The sequence below is a fragment of the Camelus bactrianus genome, chromosome 17 (genome assembly GCF_048773025.1).
Source record: "Camelus bactrianus isolate YW-2024 breed Bactrian camel chromosome 17, ASM4877302v1, whole genome shotgun sequence".
NCBI lineage: Eukaryota > Metazoa > Chordata > Mammalia > Artiodactyla > Camelidae > Camelus > Camelus bactrianus.
In genome coordinates this window covers 38,305,044-38,332,450 of record NC_133555.1, presented here as the reverse complement: position 1 = coordinate 38,332,450, position 27,407 = coordinate 38,305,044, and the positions used below count along the sequence as shown (strand labels likewise).

The following is a 27,407-nucleotide window of genomic DNA, read 5'->3' as shown; positions in this document are numbered from 1 at the left end:
AAGATGTCCAGCAGCAGAGCCTCAGTCAGTCTGTGTGCCAGGCTGTCCACCATGGCTACTGGTTATGCCAAAAACATCAAACAAGGAAGAAACAAAACTTAAGACACAGTTTTTCAAGGTAGTGCAATAGCACCGTGGTTTGAAATTATTTTTTAAATACTACTGCAACAATGAAATATATGACGTGTTGGCAGTTGATCCCACAGACAACCACCAGAAAAAAGCCCTGTATAAGCAGTAATAGTAAAATTGATAGTAACCTCTAGAGAGTAGGGCAATGAATAAAGTTTACAAGGATTAACTTAAAAGGAAACTCAAATTTCCATCTCCATTAAGGAAAAGAGATACTGTGCAGGTCTCAAGACAGCAAGGCCAAAGGACAAAAAGGGAGATTCTGCACAGAAGTGTAATCTTGCACAGAGAGGCAGTGTTAGGCTGAAGTGGATGTGAACCTCAACTCAGCCTGTCACTTAACCTCCTGATACTCAACCTCCTTGCCTACAAAACAGGGCTGACACCACCCTCTTCCCAGGGTCAGTGTCAGGATTAGAAATAGTACAAAACCTTAGCCCAGTATCAGCTCAAGGAAAGCACTCAATAAACCACAGATGTTGTTACATGACTAATAAAAGGAATTTAAAATACCTTCATGGTCTATGACGTTAAGGTCTAGACTTCTTCCTCAGGACTAACACAGCACATGTATTTGTTTGAATGAATACATTAAAGAGTGAATGCCCCATCAAGACTGTTTTCAAATGATAACCAAGTTCCTCCTTTACCATCGACACACACAAGAACACCTGCCTTTGCTGAGTTCAGTGGCAGTCCACACAGCGACACAACTGGTTTTCAGACACCAGACAGATTTCTTTCGGACAGTGTATCATGGAGATAACTCAATCCATTTTACCATTAGCTTAAGACACAAGATAGTATTAGGAGCACAGGATGGATGAGCCTGTCTCTACCATTTGCTATCTGAACTTTGTTAATTCGCAGTACCTTTATCCATTAAATGGTGAAATAACATCTACTTCATGGTGTCCTGAGGAGGCGAAACTGAGGCAGTGCAGATAAAGAGCTTAGCAGGGCCCCTGGAACACAGTAACTAACACCCAATGAGCGAGAGCTGTGATGACCACGACAAGGAGACCATCGGAGCTTCCAGAGCCAACGCACTTTTCCTTGTGTCTCTAATGAGCCCAGAGCAACATCCACCTTCTTTGCAAGGTAGCAGAGACACAAGTCCTATGTTCCAAGCAATATTTCCTATAGGTGAATAAGACATCAACACCAAGAATCAAGTCTTACCCCATGAAGTTAAAAACTCGGCAGCGTATCGGTAGAGGCGGTTCATGATCTCAATCACGATGGCATAGATGATGCTGGGTACATACAACAAGATGCCGGTCCACTCGGACCCGCTGCTCTCATGGAGACCCAAGGCCCAGGCTTCCATGTCGAAGTAAATCATCATGACAAACAGAGAGAAATAGAGGCAGAGGCACACAAATGGCAGGGAGACCAGGTAGATGCGCAACTGTCTCTTGTAGCTGGGGTACAGAGGCTCCTCCCTGCCGGTGACGGGATTGATGCCCAGAACCCCATGATACCCGGGCCGGGGCTCCTCAAACTGTCTCTTCATGACCAGGGTCCCCCACCTGTAGGTCATACTGGCACAACCACGCTTCCACACTTCCAGGATCACCGTGGACCAGATCAGGTTGAACGAGGCGAAGATCACATACTTGTCATAGTCCTCCCACACAAACAGGTAGTAAGGTAACCCGATGACCGCCATCGGGATTAAGGCAAAAGTGAAATACTCCAAAAATCCAAAGTAAAGAGCAATTGTTTCTCCAAAGTAGCCACGAATGCTGTCTACAATGAGAGGAAGAAAAGACCTTAAATACAGACTACCAAAGACTGGTGATTTTTTAGCATTTCAAGTAAGCTTGTTCACTTTTCTAGTTAAGTGGGGGTCATTTAAGACCTTCATTTCCCAATCAGTGTGTGATTGTAAATCCATCCTCCATGTAGTACAAATACCCCACCTGTCTGCAGAGCAAGCCTGACAGGTCCCCGAGCTGAGCGCCCAGGCCACAGCTGCTGGGGCTGCCCTGCCAGGCACGCGGGGTCCCCCTCCTCTTTACTTCCTCAGCTGGTGGATGCCTTTTCCCCGTGGAAAAACTCACCTTGGGCTTGTCCCCAAATCTCCAAGGTCCTAGTTTAAATTCAGCCATGGCCAATGACCCATTTTTATTTGGGGGTTGAATTTAGGCTCCCCACTTTTCTCTCACTTTCATCTCAGACTTGTAGAGGTTATTTTCAAATAAGACTCCCCGTCCGTGTTATCCCGCTTCCCTCTTCCCAACGCTAGAAATGGTCATCAATGCATCATGGCAAATTTTTCAATACAGTGAAGAAAAATTATTCAAAAGCACAAAACAATATTCTACCCATTAACTTCTAGAACTGCCGTGAAATACATTTATCTGTACTTTCACATATGCCCTGGGCAGAAGACGGGCCAAGCAACATCACTGCTAACAGTCTGTGAACTCAACACAAGCTCACTAACCCAAAAGATGATGTGGACACCGCATACTCCTCCTGCCGCTGCTGCAGGAGGGCAGGGCCTAGACTGGAAAAGCATCCCGCACTGGGATCAGGGTGGGATGCCGGGGTGAGGGAGGTGCAGTAGTTAGTTATTATTTCTTGGTTAATTACAAACAGTTAAAATATTATGGGTTTTCTTTCTTTTTTTTTTTTTAAGCTAATGTGTCATATCATTCTATGGCGATGGTTTAAAGAAAGATACTATTTTCCCCCATCCTTGATTCTTCTACTAACGCAAGAATATGTTAGAACAGTGGGTATGATGAGGTCACCTCAAATCCGAATTAGGCTAAAGGACAGCCAAGCAATTATTAAACAAACAAAAAAAAGGCGTTCATGGTCCTGGGCTCTGAATCAGATCACCTCCTTCTTTTAATCTCAAGGGGAAGTTCAAGATTTTCCTGTTGCCCAGCTACTATTACTAGTCCCAGCCCTCCCAGAGGCCTCAAAACCACTACCACAGTCATGCTCAGCCTTCACCATCCACTCATTTTCTCCCCTCACTTTCTAAGAAATAGCTACTGGAGACTGTCACTGACAAGCCCTAGAGGCAATATTAAAATTTGCTGCCACCTAAATGCTAAACAGACTGAAAAAAAAAAGTCACGAATGTAACATAAACTGACTATTGTATCACCTGGAATAATCAAAAACAAAATCTTTCCTTTCAAAGGATACAAGAAAAAAAATCAAAATGAAATTTTGAAATAGATCTTAAGTACAATTTTTGTTCACTGTTTAACAATATTCTAATAGTTGTTTTCAGAAATGGAAATCAGAAAGAAAATTATTGTAGAAGAATTCCTTTAAACAAAGCCAAAAAGGAAATGTCCTTTAAAGAAAAACTGATAGTAATGCTTATGAGGAAAACTACCAGCTTAAATATAAGCCTTACACTTAGAAAACCTAACTAAACCAAAAATTTGAACATCCATATGGACATAGGTTTACAGAATGTAATGTTCAACACACACCAAATAAATTAATGGTTATTCTTCTAAGTGTTTTCAGGGAAAATGAACAGATCCAGGAATACACACCAAGATAACTGATCAACCACCTCAAAAGGTGTTTAGGCTGGCTAGTCTGCGCCCAAGACTATCTTGGCCCACTCCAGATGAACAGCTCTAAAGAAACAGAAATTTTCAAATACAGACTATTCACAGTCTAAATATCTATTCTACAATAAATCTGATATGTATTCATGAAGCCACTCTGGGTTGTCTGTAATTCAGTCCATCTAAAATGGCATTAGAAATAAAATAAATAAGTAAATAGGTCATGGAACCCATCTTATTCCCCTGACCAAGTTTTAACCCACCGGCGGCTAGTGAGCCCCGCCCCGCAGAGTGTTGAAATGTCCACTGGACAGGGATAACAGCACTGCTGCGCCATCACCTCTCATGAGTAGGTCCTTCCTCTTCCCTAAGAGAGCAGGCACTGACACGTACCTGTGGGCTGACACTTTATGGTAAACCGAGTGTACCAGGAGTCCTCAAGCTTCTTCAGGGCTTCGTTGTCATGCAGGGGAAACACCTGAATCACGATGCCAGATGTGAGCAGTCTCCTCACTGTGGAGGGAAAATGTGCCGAAATACATAAAACAGATTTGAGGTTGCTCATGATACGCTTCATCCAGTGCTATCCGGGGTCTCCAGGAAGAGAGGAGTGCTACACAAAGGTTGAATATAATTATCTTTACTATTTCCTTTGACTGTGAAGCAATACAAGTCAATGTAAAACGTTAAACCTCACAGATTCTCTCCCTCCCATAACCACTGTAAACAGCAACTCTGTGTATAACTGACTTCAAAATACACCTCCATAAATATGGATTTTAAAAACAAAAATAGGATCATTCTATACACACTGTTCTCTGATCTTTTCTCATGTAGCAGTATACAATGAATATTTTTCAATGCCAATATAAATAGAATATGAATACCCTTTTAACCATGTCATAATATTCCCTTGTATGAAGTGCTACAATTTAACTAACCCTCTATTAAAAAATACTTGTTTCCCTTTATTTCTATTATAAACAATGTTAAAATTCTTGCACATATACCTTTCCCCGCCTGTCTACTATTTCCCTGTTACATGTACTTAGAAGTTGAAGTGCCACGTTCAAGATCGTGTGTATTTTAAATCAGGACACATACCACAAAACAGCCCCGAGAAAAATTTTACCAATCTGTCCTCCCACCACTGTGAAGGGACGAGAATGTTCAGTTCCTTTCATACTTGTTGATATCGAGTATTTTCAAGATCATTTTTATCTTTTCTAATCTGATAACAAAGGCCTACATTCACAAACAGCAAATATCAAAATCCGAAAAGACTTCCTGCTTTCAGCACTCGTTTGACCAGTATGATTTTGACACTTGTGCACATATCTGAGAGAGACAAACAAATTTAACCAAGGACAATCAACCTCTGTGGCATGGAAGAGAAACCTGATTTAAGTTTTCAGTGTAGAAATACTACATGTAACAAAGAGAGACAGTATTTTCAGGAAGATACCCTATCATAAAATTTTCAGGGTAACTTAAAAGCAAACCTAACTTCTGAGGAATGAAAAAAATGGTAATAAAGAGGAGATGTCTGATACTAACAATAGGAAAAAGTCTGCATCCTCCCCCCCAAAGAAAAGATTCTTAATAGATTGTTCTTCTTATAACTAACTATATCTCATACAAAAGTTACACAGAGGAAAAAAATCTTAAAAAGCTGGAGTCATGATAAAATCCTCCTTCTCAATGACTAAAAAAGGTATATACTCAACATATCAACAACTAGGGTTAAAAAAAAGTATATGGTTTAAGGTATATCAGCCTTTGGTGCTGTCAAACCCATTTTTTTAGTATTTTCAATCTAAAGCATTTCGGTGGATTTTTTTTTTCAGCAAACACAAGTGAAAGTCAATCTCCCACCACGGTTCTGAATCTTAGATCCTATTTAGGCACATGCACAGCTATACCGTGTTCTTCCATTACAATCCTTTTCAATTACTGTATCAAGTTTTTTAACTTTGAACTGACTTGTGACACCTAAATTATTATTTTACTATTTCTAAGTTCTTTTTAAAGAAATGGCTCCATTCTGCTAGAGAAGACTTTCCAGACAAGCATAAAAAGCAGCTTGGATACTTCTAAAAATAGGACCGCAAACTGCAGGACTCAGAAAGAATACAGAGCCGCAGGTCCTAAATTACTGGGCTTTTCGCCATCAATGCCAAAGGCACAGTTCTGGTTTCAGCTTCTAAAAATAGAGGGTTTTTTTAAAAAAATCCTTCAGCTTTCTCATGTCGGCTAAGAATGCAATTAACATGAACCTTACCTTCAAAGGAAAATATGATGCCGAGTGGGCATTTTTAAAAGAAGAAACAATTTAAACCAAGATTCCTTCAAGAATGCCAAATGATCTGTGGTCAAGTCCTAGGGTTATTACCATTAAAGCCATTTAACAAGTAGCCAAACTAACCAAAATCTAATTTGAAGGAGACTGTAAGTAACCTGGCTTACAGGAGGATCCTCTAAATTAAATAATGCAACAACAATACTAACACAGCCTTTGGCTACTGGGATGTGTTTACTTCGAAGGCACAAACAAAAATCTCTCTCCTAGCTCCTTACAGTGTCTCTGTGTGACAGGGAGGAGCGGGTCACGCTGCCTCCAATCCAGCGGTGGGTGGGTATGTGCGCAGCACCCACAGGGAGGGGAGGCTGGCACAGCGGAGATGGGGTCCCCTCCACCCCTGGGGCTGCCACTGCGCCCAGCACCCCTCCCAGGGCCCACCCGACCCCGGCACACAGGTGTGAACAGACCACTCTGGTCTTAGGAAGGAAAAAAACCACGTCTCAGGGATACCTCTGTTTTCAATATGCTTTTATATTCCCATATATATCCCATACAGCTCTACTTAATATAAAAACTGCAAATACGTATGTGGCAAAACACACATATATAGATCTAGATATAGACATATAGATATATGGTGCTGTACCCAGTAGTACACACACACCCACCCGTCCATGGTTTAACTGTCTTACATACATGCCGGCTATGTGATATTTACTTGACATCCACTCTATTATTCTCATAAGGTCGATAAATAATTTTAGAAGGCAGACTATCTCTGACCACTCCAATCTCTCCATCTGCATATAGAAGACATTCAGAAGTAGCTACCATACTGTCTTAAAAGAGTAACGATGTAATATTAAAGACCTACCACGAGACTGTCATAGCCCATCAATCAAAACATAATAAGCACCTGACAGGCACTTTGAGACAGAGCTTTAACAGAAACTAAATAACATCCCTCAGGATAAAATTAATACCTGAGAAATTCTCGGCTCCCTCAACTCCTCTTTCTAAAGAAAATCTTTCCTTGGATATTTGCATGACTATTAACCATAAGAATCAACAGGTGAGGGCAGTCAGGCGTGAAGAGATCTTCGCTCACACAGAAAACTGGAAAGGGGATGCCCCTCAAGGTGAACGCTGACGACTAAGACACACACACCACTGATTTCTAGTCCTCCCCTGTGTGCTGTTTGATGGGGAGGGAGGCCCTAAAGTACAGAGCTCACAGCACCAAGACTGTCTCAAGATCATGTTTACAGTGACACAAAGTGCTCTCTATGTAATGAAAGCTTTCTATCAAACACAACATTATGACAAATAAAATTATAATCATTGAGTGTAAAACCAAATTAAACCTAAGACAAAGGAGAGTATCTCCCATGAAAGCCCCAGCCAGCTATCCTGGTGGGGGTGGGGACCACCCCGAGCAGGCTGTGACTTGTCACCAACAGCCCTGGGGAAGAGGCTGCCCCAGGGAGGGGCTCCCAAAGAACGGAAAGGCAAAGATAAGCCTCTCCACTTATTTCTGTGGATTAACTTCATGAAAATCTAGGATTTTAAGTTACTCTTAAGTTTTATTAGTTCTCAAATCTGCACTCTGCAAACAGTTCACACTTTATAGTTATGCATACACTACTTCTTCAACCAAATAGTATGATCACATTTTCAAAGACATAAAGAGAATAATGCAGAATTTCAAAATCCAGCCTTATGACTTAGACATGATTCTTATCTCAGATGACATAAAAAATTTCAAATGACCATGATTGAGATGATTTTACTATTTTTATATTTATTACAAAAAAAGAAAGAGAGAAGAAGGGAGGGAGGGGAAAAGAATCCTTGTTTACAAAAGCCTCATCCTGCCCGCGAGCACGTTATTTCTATCATGGCTTCAGGACACCTATATACCCAACAGAGCTCCATTTACGTATTTCCGTCAAGGTTTTCAGTCAGCTGAAAATTTCTCTCTTTGTAGCCTCTGGGAGCATTTGGAAAACTGTGGCTCCCAAGTCCCACCAGGTGAACACACGCCCTCACTCTCTATCCCAGCCACGCCAAAGAGGACGTACCCGTGCAGACAATAACGGGTGTAAGTGGTGATTTCCACATGTGGTCTGATTAACGTGATGAACAGGAGGACATGGGATGCCCACAGTAACAACCAGGACAGCCCTCAGTCTGCTTTATCTTTTATTAGATGCAGGACCAAGTTACGTCTGAAAACCCGCCCTCTCACTAAGAGATTAAGAAAGATTTCGAATTTTGGAATGGCACCAAACAATGGCCTAAATACAGAATGTGGAACTCCTGGTAGCAAATGGTGGCAGAAAAACATCCCTACTCTGTGCTTGTTCATGACACCAAATTAAAAACATCAAAGGAAACAAGAAACCAGAAAGGAAATCCTACCTTTGATGAAAGAAAAAAAAAAAAACCACTAAACAACCAAACAAAAATCTATAAATAAATCACAAGGTATGAAAAGTGGCCTCAAAAATCAGCCCAGGAAGAGTACCCACACCCCTGCACACTGGGGCCAAGCAGACAGAGGGCAGGGTTCTCCTGAACACTGAGCGGTGGGAAACCACAGTCCCTGTCCCACAACGCAGGCAGAGAGGAGGTGTGGCAGATGCCCCATGTGTGTCTGCTCCCTGCCTGGCACCACAGCCAAAGAGAGAGGAGACTGGAGGAGGGAAGGTATAGGTATGCCGTCTTGGGAAAAGAGCTGCCTGCTGGAACCCAGGGATGAAGGTCAGCAGCTCAGGAGCCAGGGGTGTTGGCTGGCCAAAGTCAGATCTAAAGGCCAAACCCAGCAAAAACTCCTGTGAAGAATAGGGCTCTCCAGAGGCTCTCTGCAGGGCCTAAGAAGACTCAAGGGGAGCACGCACCAGGCAAAAGCCAAGCCCCTGACCACCCCAGGTCCTTACTGGAGGCCCCCCAGTTCCTTCTAAAAATTGTCAGTCTGGAAAAAATAGGGGTTCACTAAAAATTAAGAAATAGCCATGAGGAGGGTATAGCTCAGTGGTAGAGCACATGCTTAGCATGCATGAGGTCCTGAGTTCAAGCCCCAGTACCTCCATTAAAAGAAATAAACGAATAAATGAATAAATAAGCCTAATTACTCGCCCTCCCAAAAAAAGACAGAGCCTCAAAGAAATTAGCATAGGACTATGTAAAAAAATACTACAAGGGAAAAAGGAAAACTATTAAAAAAGAAAAAAGCAGAGAACAAACAGCAAAAAATTTCAGCATAGAGCAATGAAAAACTATGGAATTCTTCATGGAGTTAAATAAATTCAAGCAAGTCACGTCTCTGAAATTAAAACTCAAAGAAGAGCTATGAAAGCTGAAGGTGGGAGCGTGGACAAGCAATGCAAGAGAAAAAGAAAACTATTATGAATACAAAGTCTTAACAGATGCTATTGAAAAAGGGAAGACTGAAAACATAGCCAGGAAAATGGTGGTCAAACCTAAGAAAATTATATCAACACTTAAAAATACTTCAGAGAATACATAAGAGCCCACATATATATCACTGGCACACCTCAAGGGAAGAACAGAGAAAATCTAACCAAATAACTCTTCACAGGCCACTGAAGAAAATGCTTCTGAAATCATGGTAATCGTTAATCTACATATTGAAAAAACTCATGTCCAACTAAAAAGTGTTGCAAAATAATTAATATTAAGCCATATGCAGACAAGTGGAAATGCAGACAAATAGAAATGATGAGCACCTACGTTCAGATTTCCGGACACCTCCTAAAAGCCACCCAGGTCAATAAGGAGAGCAAGCAAAGCATGCATAACACATGTACACACATCTGCAGCATAACTCGGAGACAGGGGAGACCACAAAACACCATTTACACATACGGCAGGCAGTAAAGAACCAACACATTCTTGGTTGCCGAGTGCACACGGGACATTTTCCAGGACAGCCCATGTGTTAGGCCACAAATTAAGCCTCAACAGATTTAAAAGGACATACATCATTTAAAAAAAAGTATCCTCTGACCACAACAGGATGAAATGAGAAATCAATTAACAGAAGAAAAACTGGGCAATCCACAAATATATGAAAATTAAACAACACATTCTTAAACAACCAATGGGTCAAGGAAGAAACGACAGGGGAAATGAGAAAATACTTAGACGTGAATGAAAACAAAACACAACATAACAAAACTTATGGGACACAGAGAAAGCAATGCTAAGGGGGTAATTTAGAGCTATAAATGCTTGTATTTAAAAGCAAGAAAGACCTCAATGAACAACCTAACTTTACTATTAAGGAACAAGAGAAAGTAAAACAATCTAAGCCCAAAGTTAGCAGAAGTAAGAAAATAAAAAAGATTAGAGGAGAGATGTAGAAAATAGAGACCAGAAAGACAATACAGAAAATTAAAGAAACCAAAGTTGGTTCTTTGAAAAGATCAACAAAACTGACAAACCTTTAGCTAGACGAACTGAGAAAAAAAGAAGACATAAATTACAAAGATCAGAAATGAAAATGAGGACATTACTACTGATTCTAAGGGAAATAAAAAGGACCATAAGAGAGTACTATGAACAATTATTTACCATAACACTGGATAACCCAGATGAAATGGACAAATTCTTAGAAACATAGCACCTACCAAGACTAAATTAGGAAGGAACAGAAGATGTGAATAGACCTATAATTATTAAGGAGACTGAATCAGTAACCAAAAATTTCCTGACAAAGAAAAACCCTGTATGTGATGCTGTCACTGGTGAATTTTACTAAATATTTAAAGGAGAACTAATACCAATTCTTCCCAAACTTCCCCAAAATTTAAGAGGAAGGAACACTAGTAACTCACTCTGTGAGGCCAGCATTACCCTCATACAAAGCCTGGTAAAAGCACTAAGAAGAGAGAACTGCAGACCAATATCCTTCATGAGCACTGATGCAAAAATACTCAGCAAAACACAGTAAACTCAATTCAGCAACATAGTAAAAGGATCATACACCATGACAAGGGGGATTTATTCCTAGAATACAAGGATGGTTCAACATACTAAAATGGAACTATGTAATACACCACATTAACATAATGAAGGGGGAAAAACCCACAGGATCATCTCAATTGATTCAGGAAAAGCAACTAACAAAATTCAACACTCTTGATGAAAAAACTCAATAAACTAGGAATAGAGGGAAACTACCTCAACATATAAATTCTATCTATGAAAAGCCCACAGCAAACATCATATTAAATGGTGAAAAAATGAAAGCTTTCCTCTCAGATCAGAAATAAGACAAAGAAGCCCACTTTCACCACTTCTATTCAACATGCTATTGGAAGTTCTAGCCTGAACAATTAGACAAGAAAAAGAAATAAAAGGCATCCAAATTGGAAGGGAAGAAATAAAATTATCCCTGTTCACAGATGATATTATATGTAGAAAACTCTAAAATTTCCAAAAAAAAAAAAAAAAAATACTGTCAGAGCTAATAAATGAATTCAGCAAAGTAGCAGGATACAAAGTCAAGAGACAAGAAAAAAAATGGAAAAAAAATCAGTTGCGTTTCTATACACTAACAGTGAACTACTTGAAAAGCTAGTTATGAAAACAATTCCATTTATAATAGCATCATAAAGAATAAAATACTTAGCAATTAACTAAAGAGGGAAAAGATCTGTACAATGAAAACTACCAAACAATGCTAACAGAAATTAAAGAAAATATAAATAAATGGAAACACATACCATATTCATGGGACTTGATATTGTTAAGATGTCAATACTATCCAAAGCAATCTGCAGATTCAGTGCAATCCCTATTAAAATCCCAATGACGTCTTTTGCAGAAATTGAAAAACCATCCCAAAATTTGTATGGAATTTCATGCAACCTCAAATAGCCAAAACAATCTCAGAAAAGGAAAACAAAACTCCCTGATTTCAAAATTTACCCCAAAGCCACAGTAATCAAAACAGTGTGATACTGGCATAAAGACAGACTATTTAGGCCAAGGGAACAGAACAGAGAGCCCAGAAACAAACCCTGGCATACATGGCCAAATGATTTTAACAAGAGTACCAGGGCCACTCAATGGGGGAAGAACAGTCTTTTCAACAAATGGTGCTGGGAAAACTGGATATTCACATGCGAAAGAATGAAGTTACCTAACACCATCTACAAAAATTAACTTAAAATGGATTAAAGACTAAAACATAAGATCCAAAACTGTAAAATTTCTAAGAGAAAACAGAGAGGAAAAGCTTCAGGACATTGTATTTGGCAATAATTTCTTGGATATGACACCAAAGCTAGAGGAAAAAGAAAATATAGGTAAGCTGGACTTAATGAAAACTTATTTTGTGCATCAAAAGATAATACGAGCAAAGTAAAAAGGCAATCCACAGAATGGGAGAAAATATTTGCAAATCACCTATTTCATAAGGGATTACTATCCAGAATATATAGAGAATACCTAAAACTCAACAAAAACAAAAACTTGATTCAAAAATAGGCAAAGGACTTGAATAGACATCTCTCCAAAGAAGACACAGCTCAATATCACTGTTAATTACGTAAATGCAAGTCAAAACTACAGTGAGATACCACCTGACACTCATTACTATGGCTGCTATCAAAATATCAGAAAATAACAAGTGCTGGCAAGGAAGTGGAGAAACTGGAATGCTTGTACACTGTCGGTGGGAATGGGAAATGGCACAGCTGCTGTGGAAAACAGGATGGAGGTACCTCAAACAATTAAAAATAGAATTACCAAGTAATCCAGCAATCCCATTTCTGGGAATATACCCAAAAGAACTGAAAAAAGGATCTCAAAGAGATATTTCCCAAGCTCATCACAGCGTTAATCACACCAGCCAAAAAGTAGAGTCAACCCAAGTGGCCATTGATAGATGAATGAACAAACAAAATGTGGTGTTATACATACAATGGAATATTACTCAACCTTAAAAAGGAAGGAAACTTGACATATGCTACAACACAGATGAACCTTGAGGACACTATGCTAAGTGAAATAAGCCAGTCACAAAGAGAGAAGTCTTGTATGATTATTAACCTTATTTGAGATACGCAGAGTAGTCAAAATCATAAAGACAGAAGTACAGTGCTAGTTGCTAGGAGCTGGGCTGAGGTGGGAAGGGAGAGTGATTGTTTAATAGGTACAGAGTTTCAGTTTTACAAGATGGAAAGCACTATAGAGATGAATGGTAATGATCACTGTACAACATTACAGATGTATTGAATACCACTGAACTGTACATGTAAAAACCGTTAAGATGGTAAATTTTATATATATTTCATCACAATTTTAAAAAAGAGAGAGAGAGAGACTTAAGATATAACAACCAAACACAATGGGTGATTTATGATTGGATCTTGGTTTGACCAAACCAGATCTAAAATATATTTGATAACAAGTAGGGAAATCTGAATACGGACTGGCTCTTGGGCATCTGTCCTCCTGGGTGAAGACTGGAAGGCAATATTACCCTGACTATTACAAGGAAAACCAGAGGACACAGAAACATATATGTTTAAAGTATATTTTAGGCAGCAAAAATGCTCTGAGGCCTTACCATTACCTGGGTTTGAGGCAAATATGGAATTCACATTGTAGTAAACACTTCCAGTCTGAAAACTAGTATTCTCATTCAAATGGAATTAGGCAAAATCAGAACATTACAAACTGTTCATTTGCATTCAGGTATTATGTCACACTATGAATTATCTTAAGCCCGTCTATGTTTGCACGTGTTCATACCCAGCAAGATGAGAGGAGATGGGAAAAAGGCTCCAGGAAAAGACCACATCTCTCATTTTTATTCCTCCACACATTTTCATTTTACTACAATGTTTGGGCATACAGTAAACTTTGCTAATTTTAACTGAGCAACATGCATATGTGCTCACAATGAATTTTAAGCGAACAGAATGCTATGAGAACTTGAAAAATAAGAAAAAGAGAACCATAAAGAACAAATATATTGATTTAAAGGTAAGATACAATGAAGGTCTAAAGGCAAAAGATGTGATCATGAAAAAATAAGTTATTGAAAAGTTGCATACATTTTTCAGTAAGAGAGGGGAAAAGCTTCTGTAATTTGTTATTTATGTCTACTAAGGAAAAAGTAATTTCAGTAGAAAGCATATTCATGAAGCTGGTTGATACGATGACTTACACAATGATTTCCCTGGGTATAACTTTGCCTGAGGGTAACCAGGAATCATTTTTTCATCTCTGGCTCTAAGATTTTCAAGTTCATGTTTGATAATGAATTGACATTCTGCCATTGTGAGGAAATCATCATTATCATCTAAAATAAAACAAAAGAATTACAGTTACTTTCTCAGTATTAGCCAAAATAAAACTAATAATATTCAAATAACCTGTAATTATGAAACAATGACATTAGACAATAAATAACATAAGGAGTAAGCAAAGTATAAAACTGGTAAATCAAATGGAACATAAAGCTCCTTAGATATTTTATAAATAGAAAATAACATGTTATAAACATCCAAATGGCAGGTACTTGATCTCATTTAATGCCAGTGAGCAAAAGGCAATATGTTCTCTAATTCTAACAATATTTTTAATTACAGATGGAATTGAAATTTGCCTATATGGCAAATTCTCCCCTTTCAAACTCTTAAGTCCAAGCCAGTCCCATCAGGAGCTGAACATGCCTCCCGTAAATGAAGAAGAAAGTCTGATAAGAAAATAGTGGGTTTTGATAGGCGAATCCTCCTAAATGAGGTAACTTTCACCTTCATCATATATTTACTATGTAATGTATGTAAAAATCCAAAGTGAGTGAGTCTGAAGAAGCCTAATCACATCTTCTAATTCTGGAAGCCCTGGAAGGGACCAGTTTGATTCTGAAGGCAAACTCCCACTCTGATACCACTGCCACCCTGGCTTTCTCAGTTCTTCCCAGAAACCACTGTCTGCTGGAATCCCCTCTGAGGCAGAACAGAACCAGTTATCCTACCAGGAAATGGGGATTGGGATATTGAAATAGCACTGTGTTCATTATATCACACCAGTGAACCATAACCATTCTAAAAACTAGAATAATAAAAATAAGTTACATGTGTCAATCTAATTGATGTTCATCTATTCCTGGGGTTGCAAAGTAAACCTGCAACCCCCAAGCTAGCCCCACTTGGCTTTATAAGTAAAACTTTAGTGGAGCCCGGCCTCACCCACTCATCTCTTATGGTCTAAGGCTGCTGCGGCTTTTCAACGGCAGTGTTGAATAATTGTGACCCATCATCTTGTCCATGCAACCTAAGATATTTTCCCCAGCCCTTTACCGAAATAGTTTGCTGAGCCCCGATCTATTCATCAAAAACTTCTCTGATAAACTGATTCTGGTAGAAACAATCTTGGAACTCACCATCAAAACCTTTGAAGGTATGCCGGGTTCCATACGTGAAGGCTCTCATGGTGTTATCATTGCACTCTTTCACCAGCCCCACTGCTTCTGCTCCCAATAACAATCTAATCTTCGAGGCACCCACAAGATACAAGTTCTGATTTTCTAGCGTTTCTTTCTCATATTTATTTAGCAACGGTCTAAACAACAGCTGGGCACCTTTGGAAGCAAAAGATAAGCACAACGTTTAGAGAGAGGAGAACATAAGTCTCAAAACCAAAAAGGCTTCTAAATAAATATTATGTTTCTAGTTTGGTAAAAGGAAAAAAATTACATTAACAATTTAAATCCATTTTTCAAATAAACAAAAAATATAAGTAAGCTGGGGGTGGCAGTTCTTTATAGCTTTTTGCTATAAATGCCAAAACTGGAAAATGTCATAATAAGTGGCTAGCCAGTTTCTCAAATAAGAAGCAGATATGAGATCAGAATCCAGCAGTTATTAGCTCTAGCTATAAAACTGCACTAAGCAAAAATCTGGAGCAAAAGGATATAGTTTAATATAAAAATAACAGACCAAATTTAAGAAAATCAATTTGAAATAAAATACCCCAGTAAAAATGCCACAAATTTAACACCATTACATTGGAATGTAACAGGTTTTGTGAATGTTAAATATTAAATATTAAAGAGCAATATGTTTTCTATGGTTTTTCCCATAGTGTCTACGTCCAATTAAGTTTAATGATATTTTTCTTAAATAGGTTCATAAAGCATTAAGAGTAAATACTGTGATTTTATCGATACTGCATGTGCGATAATTTTACTTAAAGGATGATGTAGAAAAAGGAGTTTTTCTAGCTTTCAGTTTCTACCTACATCAAACATTTTAAGGTACATTTATTTCCTTACTATTTATCCTCTTTACAGGAATTATAAAAATACCCCCCCACCGAGGCAATACGTTCAACGTGTTCAGGTGATTTCTTTGTTTTCACGTCACCAAACAACACGCTTATAGAGTTACTTATTTTTGTTTCAAACCCTGGCAAATGAGGACTGAGCTCTCTTTCAACCCACCTTCATCATGTCTGTTCCCCATTTCCATTACCCCATTCTCACAATAGTTATATCATCCTTTTCCTTCCATCTCTAGTATTTTCATTATTACGACTGCTGCATATGTTACAGCTGAGCCTCACAATATGCTACAAGTTTCCTTCCCTACAAGTTACCATTGTTGCCAAAATTGGTAAACGTCTGTTTCAGCATTTGCTTAGTTTATTATGTACTTATTGATCATTCAATCCCCCAAGCTCGGCCAACTGTTTAAGTCTTCCCTTGATACACTGACATGAGAGATAGCCTGTCTACATCATTATCTTAGGGAAATCTCTCTTGCCCCTGCCCGCACACCTTGTTGGCAGGTTGGTGGGGAAGGGGGGTGTCAGAATTCTGGATTGAAAGCATTTTCCTTCAGAAGTGAAGATATTATGCCACTGTTTCCTTGCTTCCAGTGTTTCTGTGAAGTCTGAGCCTTTGTATCTGACCTATTTTCTTTTTTCTGGAAGTCTGTAGTATCTTCCCTGTCCCCAGGGCTCTGAAACTCTTCAATGACACGCTGTTTCCATGCACGGTGCTGGGTATTGCCTTTCAATCTGAAAGAGCACAGCACCGAGCCTGAGTTTGTCTTTGATGATTTCTTCCTCTCCTTTTCCTCCGTTTCCTTTCTAGAACTCCTTTCATTCAGACATGTACCTCCTGGACTAGTCCTCTGACTTCGTTATTTTTCTCTCTCATATTTTCCAGTTCTTTACCTTTTTGCTCTACTTCCTGGAAGGTTTTCTCAAAATTATTTTCTCTTTTACTGAGCTTTTAAATTTTGCTATCATATTTTCATTTTATAAGGGCTTTTTTCTAAATGACTATCTTACAATATTCTACTCCTGGTTTATAGGTGGTCTAACCTCCTCACAGCTCTGAGAATTGAGTTTTTAATTCTCTTTTGGATTTCTCCTTCCACATAGTTTGCTGCTTTTATCTATTTGTTTGGTTTTAACTTTCTCTTTCACATTAAAGATTTTCCTCAGATATCCGGTGATGTCTGTTTTGCTGTATGCTCATGTTCAAGAGAGGGGTTCTAAGAGGCAAAACACGAGTTCTAAAGGCTGAGATGGAGCTCATCAAAGATGGCCTTGAATGCAAGGTAGTCTGGCCAGGTCATTTTCCATTTCCAACTCTGATTTCTGCACCTTGAGTTATTTTGTCTTCAGTTGCTCAGATTCCCCAAAGAAAGATTATTTAATCTCCTTCCTAGATGATTTGAATCTAGCTGCTAACATTGTGGAAACTAAATTAGGTATGAGATTGATGGGGTGGAAAATAAGGGTAATATTCAATTAAATACCTTATTTTCAGGACAGAATCTGTTTCCAACTGTGCATAAAGCCCCCATGCCAAAATCCATGCATCTGACCTCTCTAGAGAATAATAAGCAGAGACTTCAGCTGGTGTGGTAGGATACAGAAGAGAACTCTATTTCTTAACTAGATCTCAGCCAATTTTTTTTTTCCTCGGTACCAATTCTATTTCCACCTCCATAGGCTCGTAGTGTCACTAACTCCTGAGTCTTCAGGAAACGTTCTGCAGTGTAAACAAAACTGCACCTCAGTTTTCTCCCCTGCCAGGTTCAGCTCTGCTTTCTCAAGTCTGAGAAGTCACTTACTCCTCAGCTACCTGTTATCTAGCTTCCAAACTGGTGCTGCTATTATACCATCTCCATTCTTCTCTGTCAATGTGGACTTAGATCTCTCTTAAAAAAAATCACTTCACTGTCAATTTAATAGGAGTTTGCAAGAGAACGGAAGTAAACAGGAGTGTTAAATACACTACCTTTGCCTGAAAAGAGTCAGAATACTTTCTCGGGATGTCCTTTTACGACTGGCCCAGCAGTATAAAGATGCCCATCCCCTCCCCACCCCTGTGTGTCCCTCCCTGCTAAATCCATGCAGTGAGCAGAGAAGATGACTGGGAATACACTGGCATCTCTCACTCTAAGACAAGACAAATGTTCTGACGCCACAGGAATTTTAAAGGGACTCCAGTCCACTGAAACACCTCTGATTTCAGCAAGCAAGTATTCTTATTTTTAAGGTTGATTTTTTTTTTTTTGGTTCAATTGTTTGAAAAAAATTTAAAATTCTACTTTGATTCAAAGTTTTATTTTTATTTTTAAGAAAGTCCAAGTCTTTCTTAAAAAGAGTCTATTTAAATTTTGTCCACTATTTGGAGACTCGGTGAAGTTTTAAAGGTTGTTCTGCATAGTTTTATGAAGTGCCTGCTCATGTAAAACACCCTCCACCCTCTCACCCAGATCTAGACCCATTTTCCCCCTATGGGAGAGGGTTAACCTTTGGCTCCTTACCACCCAGAAAAGCATCACCAAGGGTCACCTCTTCCTTCCCTTTTCATTTCTAGCAAGTATTCATACAATGAAGTTTTAAGTATCATGCACTGTTTTGTAACAGCTCTTTCATTAGCTTTTTTTCTTGTTCCTTCAATTTCCTGGAACTGGCATTCAGTCTCCTCACCCCAACAGTAACATCTTGCAGGCAAAGGCGGATTTCTCTCTCACATAGCATCATAACAGACACAGAAAGAATACTCAAACTACTGAAAATCATTCATTTGGCAAATACTTATTAAGCACCTACTATGCACAAGCACAGTTTATAGCTGTGAAGAAAATCATTCATGTTGCTTACAGTCTAATGTTGATTTAAGACCTTTTTTCAAATCCTAGATAAATAATAAAGAGCAAAGAAATGGAAACTGATTTTAAAAATATGTCAATAAAAACTGTGAAGCACATGTGAAAACAGTTTTGGTCACTGAGCATGCCTATGCCTGAGTCACATTTCTTTTACTCACCTCCATCTTTCTTTTTAGAGATAATTCTGTTTTTCAGCCATTCTTTGGTTTCTTCCTTGACATCCTGAGCAAGTTCTATGACCACCAAAGGCGTGAAAGAACTCTCATGAGTATCCAGGGCTGATAAGGTCACTTTCATCTTTGACAACCTGGCTGAAAATTAAATGAAATAAAAAGCCAACACAGGTTATAATGGAAGAGATAACTATATAAACTGTATTTAAGTAAACTTAATTCTGACTTCTGAGATAAAAGAAAATTTCTCATGATCTAGACGGGTCACACTACCGGCTTGACCAGTGGTTCAAAGCACGTGTGCAAGCCGGGCCCTGTACAGAGACGAGGGGACACTGTCCTTTCCCATGAGCAGTTCAGAATACAGCAGCGGGGACATTCAGGTCAGTGAAGGATAACGGTGGGAAATGTGCTCTCACAAGAGGAGTAAGAATGTATCTATAGACAATGTGACCTGAGCAGGGGATTTAGAAGAATGAATAGGAGTTTGCCAGATAGACAAATGGATGGCATTCTAAGGAGAGGAAATAGTGTTCCCCTACAAAATAATGATGGAAAATAGCCCAGAGACCCAGAGAAATACAAGTGATGAGGTGTGGCTGGAGCCACACTCTGTGTCGGGGGAAGGGAGGTGGGGAATGAGCTGGTATTTAACAAGGAACCTGATTTCAAAGGAACTGGGCTTTGTCCAGTAAACAATGAGAGTCACCAATTCACTATGAGCAGGGAATTGACATAGTCCAGTTTCATGTTTTGGTGTGCATTTTAAGCCCCCAGCAGCAGTTTCCCTCCCTCATGTCCCTAACTTTCTCAGGGATATCATCTTTATCTCTGTTCCCAAGCTTGAAAAATACTGGAGTCAACCTGGAGACCCACCAATGGCATTAGTCACTAAGGCCTGATGGCCTCCCTCTGAAATGTTTCTCACATGACTTTCTAACTCAGTAATTCTCAACAGAGGCAATTTTCAGACTTTAGACTTAATGGTTCTAATTCTGTACTTAATGTAAGTTTTAATGACTCCAAAGTACAAGTCCAAATCAATTCTTAGGAACAATCACAGAAGGAGCGACCAACAACACAGAACATCTTTCCTTTCTTGGGGGGAAATCACAATCTTGCAGCAAGCTGCTCAAACACCTCCAGGTGGTCTGGCTTAGACTGATAAGCTTTTGTTTTTCTCTGAGTCTAAGTTTTGTTTGGGGCAACCCAGGTGTTATAAATCAATGCCAGATTCAAGTTATTCTACAAATACATGAGGAATGCTATTTCAAGGTCTCAGCCACATCAAAAGTCAGCATGCTAGGCTCTACAAAGGAAGCCAGGTCAGAACAGGACCAAGTTTTCACATCCAAATAGCTAATGATATGCTCAGGGATTACACAGAATGAAAGAATGATAACAGATAGCAATTAGAGCTACAAGACCTCAGAACACTAAGCGTGCAAAAGTTATGGCCAATCAAAGGGAGAAGCATGTCTACACAGGAAATTAGCAGGTGTAAAATCAATAAAGCAAGAGGAAAGGCCTGACCACAGCAGGGCAGTCGGATGTTAGTAAGCCGCGGCCCGTAAAGGGTACAGTATGCTGTGGTTTACATCTGACCCGACAGCCAGCAAGGAGTCACTGCAGGTTTCTGAGCAGAGGATGTGTCAGAGTTATACAAATCTCAAAAGGTAAATTTAGTGGGGGTTCTTCTTGGTATTCTTTCAACTCCCCTGTACTTCTGAAATTTTTCATAACAAAAAGTTGGGGGAAAAAATGTTAATCTACCAGTAGACATCTGAGGCTTACCATCATCAGCTTTTAAATGGAAACATCAAAAACAGCAAACATTAACCACTAGCCACATGCTAACTCAGAGCCAAGCCCTGAAGGAGTCCGAAGGTACAAAAGAAAAAAAGGGCTACACCTTGCTTCTGAGGGGCTCACCACCAACAGCGGAAGTGGGTGTCCATCAGATCATTCTAATACGCGGGCTAAGTACATAGCAATAACCCGAGGAGAGGGGTAGGGGCAGCCTGCAGAGAGAGAATTAACTTTCTGGGAAGGCAGGCTGAGAACCAGGCAGCCTTCAGCTTGGAAAAGATACATGGATGACTCCAAGGTTTCTAACCTGGGACATGGGAAGAATGGCTGTGTGAGCAAACAGCAAAGACAGAAAGAATGGTGAGGTGAAGGGGACCATGAAGGGTGCACCAGGGCGTACGCAGACGTGCAGCAAAAGCCAAAGGTTTTTAACCTTTATGCCTTGCCTAATGTGAGTGATAATTATTCATAATTACCAGGTCATAAAACAATCTTTCTGAGAAACTAAAGGCAGGTTTTGGTTCCAAACATGTATATGACCTTTACCTAGAAACTCAAAATAAATATTAGTTCATTGATTTCCTCTCCTTTGAGATACTACACGCCTTTCACTACTTGAAGAACAACCTTAACAAGATTTTCAAGATATTACAGACAAAAATGTCACAATCTCTGATACACAAAGAGTTCTTACACACTGACCAAAAAAGCAAAACAAAACAAAAAAACCAAAAAAACTGAAATCACGGGTCACAAAGAAGAAATACAAAGTGGACAACACACACTGGAAAAGATGTTCAAAGTTACTAATAAAAGAGATACAAAGTGACAATGAGATATTTTCCCCCTTTTCAGACTTGTTGAAAGATGGACAGCGGCCAGGTCCAGCACAGGAGTAGAAAACCCGGCATTTTCACACATTGCTGCCAGATGTTATGATTTGACATGACTTTCCCAGACAGCAGAGCAGCAATATGAAAAACAATATTAAATACTCATACCATTCAACACTACAATGCTAGTTCTGGGAATTTATACCCCGAATATAATAAAATCAAATCTGTACCTAGAAGAAGTTCATTACAGTTTTCTTTTTTTTCTTTCTTTCCTGTAAAGTCCAACAGGAGACTGGCTAAATAAAGTATGGTGTTAACTCTACGATAGAGTCATTAATACAAGGGTACAGATCTGACCATATTAACATGGAAAACATTTCATAACATACTATAAGGTAAAAATGCAAATTTGGTATGACCCCATTTATGAACGTATATAATCCACAGTAATGTCAAAATGATCACGCTAGCTAACGTTTGCTGAGGACTCACTGCAGGCAAACCACTGGGCTACACACTTACATGAGAATTAACTCATTTAATTCTCACAGCAACTCCGTGAAAAAGGAATTTTAATGCTTTCATTTTACAGATGAGAAAACTGTGCTGAAAGAGGTCAAGCAGCTTGTCCACACCACGTAGCACCAAGCAGGGAAGCTGGTATTCAAAAGCAGGCAGCCTGATGCCAGAGATCACATCCTTAACCACGTGTGCACACATAGGTATTCATCACATGTGACATGTGTGTATTAGACACACATATGAGTCACGGTGTGGATATGTGTGTTTAATACAAATTCCATCAATGACTAGTCAGGTATATTTCTCCAAACTGCCACTTCTAGGTCATAGGATTTATGATGATTTTTATTTTCTTCTTGACATTTTTCTTTTTGATTTGCATTTCAGTGAGCAGTTATTTCTCATGATTAGAAAAAAAATGGCTTCTGTATTTGTAAAACAGTACAGAAGCCTCACATTTTCAACAGTAAGTGTAAAATATACATTGTAGTAAAGACCAAATGATACCTATAAAATTACATAATACAGGATAATAGTCATTTTATTCTCCAGATTAAAAACGTACTTTGTACAAAAGAAGCTGCCCAGCTTTAAAGACTGTTTTGTTTGTTGTGAGTGAAGGTTAGCAATGAACTGCTTCTGCCCAATGCTGCATACAATGAACGGCCTCAGTACCTAGCACATTGCCCTCCTCCAGCTCTTGCACAGGAGATGGACAAAAGCACCACAGACACAGGACAAGGAGAGATTTTTTAGAGCATAAGGAGCCTTGGGCTCAATGAGTCCCACGGCCGCACTAGTTCATGTTAATACAACCCAAAGTCATACACCCAATGTGGCAGAGATAAGGCTGAAATCCAGAGCTCTCTGAATGACACCGGGCCATATGCAAAAGACCTAAGACCTTTCCCCCACCTTTTTATGAACTATACAACCAATATATAGCCAGTAACGGTTGTGTACAGTCTCACCAACAAAAATAACGCTGGCCTTGCCACAGCTAGGCAGCTGCATGCTTGAGCTCATTCAAGTCTCACGGGCTCACACAAGTGCCAGTGTTGCTTGGGTTCTGCCCCAAAGCGATGAGAGCCCTGTGCAGTGGGGCAGACTGCCCACTAAGCCTTGTCAGTGGAGCCTGGTAAGCCTTGACCCCTTCAAGGCTCCAGGACAGAAGATGCTCTTGGAGGTTCCAGTCCTTGTTTTCAGTGGCTCCACACTTGTGCCATCCATTGGATCACAGGGTCCTTACAGCATGGGATACCTAAGAGGCTGGACCCCTTCTTACAACATCTGAGCTCTCTTCCTCCTGTCCCTGCAACCCTGTACTGTCTGCTCAGGGAATTTCCATCACTGCACAGGAACATCTCTGGGCATGGCCCTCTCCTTGGGGGAGGCCTGCCCCTCTCTGTTCAGTTCACTGGCCAGTGCGATCCAGGCCTGCTCTAATCCCATTTCTCCACACTGGCTGGCCCAATGGCATGAATATCAGGTGTAAGATGGTGAAAGTAAGAAGCCTCATGGCAGCCCGGGCTAAAATGAGTTCTGAAATCCACTTTACCAGAGGGTCTTACAGGGGCTTGCTCCACCACTACCAAGCACACTGGACTAGCACGTGGGACCAAAACACCAAAAGCAGAGACATGAAGGCTTCAAGTGTGGGTACAGGAGATGGCCTCATGGCTCCAGTTGGGGCCAATCTGAAAACACTGATTTCTTGGTAATAGAGGGGAGAATGATTTCTGCTACCACAGCCAATTCCTTTCTTTTATCCAGACTGTCAGCTAGGATGGCCACCAGGAATAACTATCAGGCATAGACACAGCCTCGGTTCCACAGGCCTTCGGTACCAGATCAGTAGACAGCATCCCAAACTCTGTTCTTTTTTAACGGAGGTACTGGGGACTGAACCCAGGACCTCTCGCATGCTAAGTATACGCTCTACCACTGAGCTATACCCTCACCCCAACTCTGTTCTTCTTTATCAGGTGCTGAACTTTAGCCTCTATCACAGGGCTAAAGGAGACCTACAAAGGAACGGGCCTCGTGTGGCTTTTACATTAGCTACTGGAATCACCAGCTTATAGTAAGAGCTAAATCCTGACCGTGGTGATTGAAACACTGAGTTCAACCATGGGAGGTGCTGTGTGTATAATTTATCAAGGATCAAAAAAAAAGAATAATGGACACTTTATTCTCTTCCTGAGTTTGGGTAAAGAAAAAAGCCAATGGAACTATCATAAAATGCCCAAGGCTGTCTTTAGGAATGATCTTATTTCAGACTCAAAGGAGAAACACGAACCAAAATGACAAAATTACTCTGTCATGAAGCAGAACAGGAATGTGTCAGTTAGAGAAAAATGAAGGGTAATGTCAGTTAGAGAAAAATGAAGGGTAACACTGATCGAGTTGGATGAGAGAGATTTCCTAGGGGAAAAGTTGCAGTTTTAGTGGCCAGCACTAGAAGGAAAAGGGACAGGACCCCTCCAGAGGCCTCAAAGTGTAAGATAACTTAGACGCATCCTCCAAACCCTATGATGGGCACATAATTATGAGATCAATTGTGGAATAGCCCCTCCTTGAGACCAGGGCAGATGCCTTGAGAGTTATGTGAGATATGGGCAGATCTGAGACTGGACATCAGCTCTGCACACGCCCAGCCTCACTACAGGGTTTCTCAGTGACAACCATGTCAGGGAGCTAGTGAGGCTCATTCCCTGGGGAACTTCGTGGCTTCAAGACTCCACAAGAAGGTGTAGGAGAGATGGGACACAACAGGGTGAAAAGGTCTGGCCACAGGAGCACAGGCCCCGGCCAGATTAGATGCTGCACTGACCCAAGGCCACCTCTGCACAGAATCACATGCATCCTGCTGTGGACTGACCAGCAAGGCAAAACAGGCATACTTCCTCCTCTCACTTGTACTCTCTGTCTATTCTCAGTACCCCAGATACTGCCATGATTTTGCTTATTTTGGCCGGAACAATGTCCAAAAACCTACAGCAACCCTCAATCTCCTCTCCAAGCACAAGACTTGGCACATTACTGAAACTCTAATATGTGATAAAAGAATGAATTCACACGATGAACATACAACCATTTAAAAAAAGATGTTTAGGGAGAATGTTTAATGATCAAGGAAAATTTTAGAAATACTAAGGGGGAAAAGCAAAATACAAAGTAATACAACAATATGACCCCAATTATGTAATATGTATATTTACATACACAAAAAATACAAAAAGAATTAAGAAGAATTGCACCAAAATGTTAGGATTAGTGAAATTACAGTTTTCATTTTCACCCTTACACTGGTCTCTATCTTCCAACTTTTCTTACAGTGCAAAAAAGGTTTCACTGAGTCGGTTTTTTTTTTTTTTAAGCACACACTCTCCAATTTACCAGGACTTTTCTATCCCTTTCCATTATTTTAGATCTTGTAAATTTCACTCATCTGCAATTCTACTGTTCTTTCAGCAACAGCTGGTCAGAATAGATATGATCTACACAGTTAATCTGAAACTTACTTTAATTTGGAACTTACAAAATTTAATCATACAGAATTATGGCCCTCAGAAAACATCTAGTTCTCTAGATTTATGTGACTTTAAATTGAAAGTAGGCCGATAAGAAATTTCTTTTTATTTTAAACCTCACGGGATCGGATTTTTAAAAATTAAAATTCCGCAGGATTTAAGGGAATGTGATACATCTGTTTTTGAGTCTCAATAAACCTCAACTCAGAATTTTTAAGTGTGGGAACTCCATACACTTGGGCTGCTGGAATAGGATTTTACAGAAGGCACACAAACGCTGGCGCTGTGCGGGCACCAGTGAAATTAAAACAGCCTATAAGAGGGCACCCCATTCCATCCACATTTCTCAGGTGTCCCAGGCACTGCCCCTGACTTGCATCTATTACTTAACCTGTACGATGTGTCCCAGGTGGAAGCCTTGAAACCCGAGCTCCCCGATGTGAGAGAGAGCAGAACCGTGCAAGCTCACCCGTTCTGGGATACCCAAACGCTCCCTGCTCCCCGGATTGTCCGGCCCCCGTGAGCCGGCCCTTCCCCAAAACGCCCTTCACTTTGCTTCTCCGACTCCTCCCTCCTCGCTCACCTCATTCCCCAGACCTCTGAAGCACCCCCAAACCTTCGCATCCCTACTCCAGCAGCCACCAATTTCAGTCTCACCACGTTTTTTCCATTACTCAACTCTCCACCCCCAGACCCATAACCCCTCCCCAAACCTCGGCTCTTCTCAGTCTCCACCTGCGATTGCCTCTCCCACCTTCATGCTCCCTTCCCCGCCACCCCAACATCACCCAACCTCTGCGTCCATCCCGGTCCCACTTCCCATTCCCGGGACTGCAGTCCCCGAGAGGTACTCCGGGAAGGAAGGGCGGCGGCCAAGAAGAAGTCAGCTGGGACTCAACCACTCGCACTGACCCCGGCTCTGCGCCGCCGAGAGCCAGGGGGTCCAAGGCCCCCCTCCGCCGCCCCACTCACCGGCCGCCGCGGCGCTCCACGTCTTCGGGGGCGGGCCCGAGAGCCGGCGAGACCCGGAGGCCGGGCGAGCAACGCTCGGAGTAGGGGGCGGGCCGGGGCCTGTGGGGCGGGAGCCTCCGAGCGCTGGGCGTGGCGGGGCCTAGACGCATTCACGCGCAGGCGGGGGCGGGACCCAGCGGGAGAGGCGGGACTTAGCCCAGGATCGCACCAGGAGGGGCGGGGCCTGGCGGTGTGTCTCTCCGGGCAGGGACTGGGTTGCTTCCAGAAAAGCGAGACGGGCCTAACTGGGCTGTCGGCCCGAGTGGCGACCGAGCCTGGTAAGGAAGAGGCGTGCCTTACGGCCTGTCACTCCACGTGGGGGCGGGACCATGGTACGGGAGGCGCGGCCTCGTTGGACTGTGGAAC

The 27,407-nt window shown here is 40.8% G+C and overlaps 1 protein-coding gene across 10 annotated transcripts in view; it reads right to left on the bottom strand.

Moving 5' to 3' along the window:
• Positions 1 to 27,407, bottom strand: part of ANO10 (anoctamin 10) — a 221,950-nt gene that overhangs the window by 151,126 nt on the left and 43,417 nt on the right. For 3 of the 10 annotated variants that reach the window (XM_074345110.1, XM_074345111.1, XM_074345112.1), the window contains 5 exons: positions 19,316 to 19,468; positions 15,407 to 15,604; positions 14,186 to 14,320; positions 4,074 to 4,193; positions 1,315 to 1,884 (listed from right to left, as the gene is read on the bottom strand). In XM_074345110.1, the coding sequence (XP_074201211.1) occupies positions 1,315 to 1,884; positions 4,074 to 4,193; positions 14,186 to 14,320; positions 15,407 to 15,604; positions 19,316 to 19,454 (1,162 nt within the window). In that variant the 5' untranslated portion in view covers positions 19,455 to 19,468. Of the gene's footprint in view, positions 1 to 1,314; positions 1,885 to 4,073; positions 4,194 to 14,185; positions 14,321 to 15,406; positions 15,605 to 19,315; positions 19,469 to 26,823; positions 26,953 to 27,002; positions 27,318 to 27,407 lie in introns of those variants that run through there. The other 7 variants (XM_074345107.1, XM_074345105.1, XR_012500051.1 and 4 more) reach the window with 6 other exon arrangements.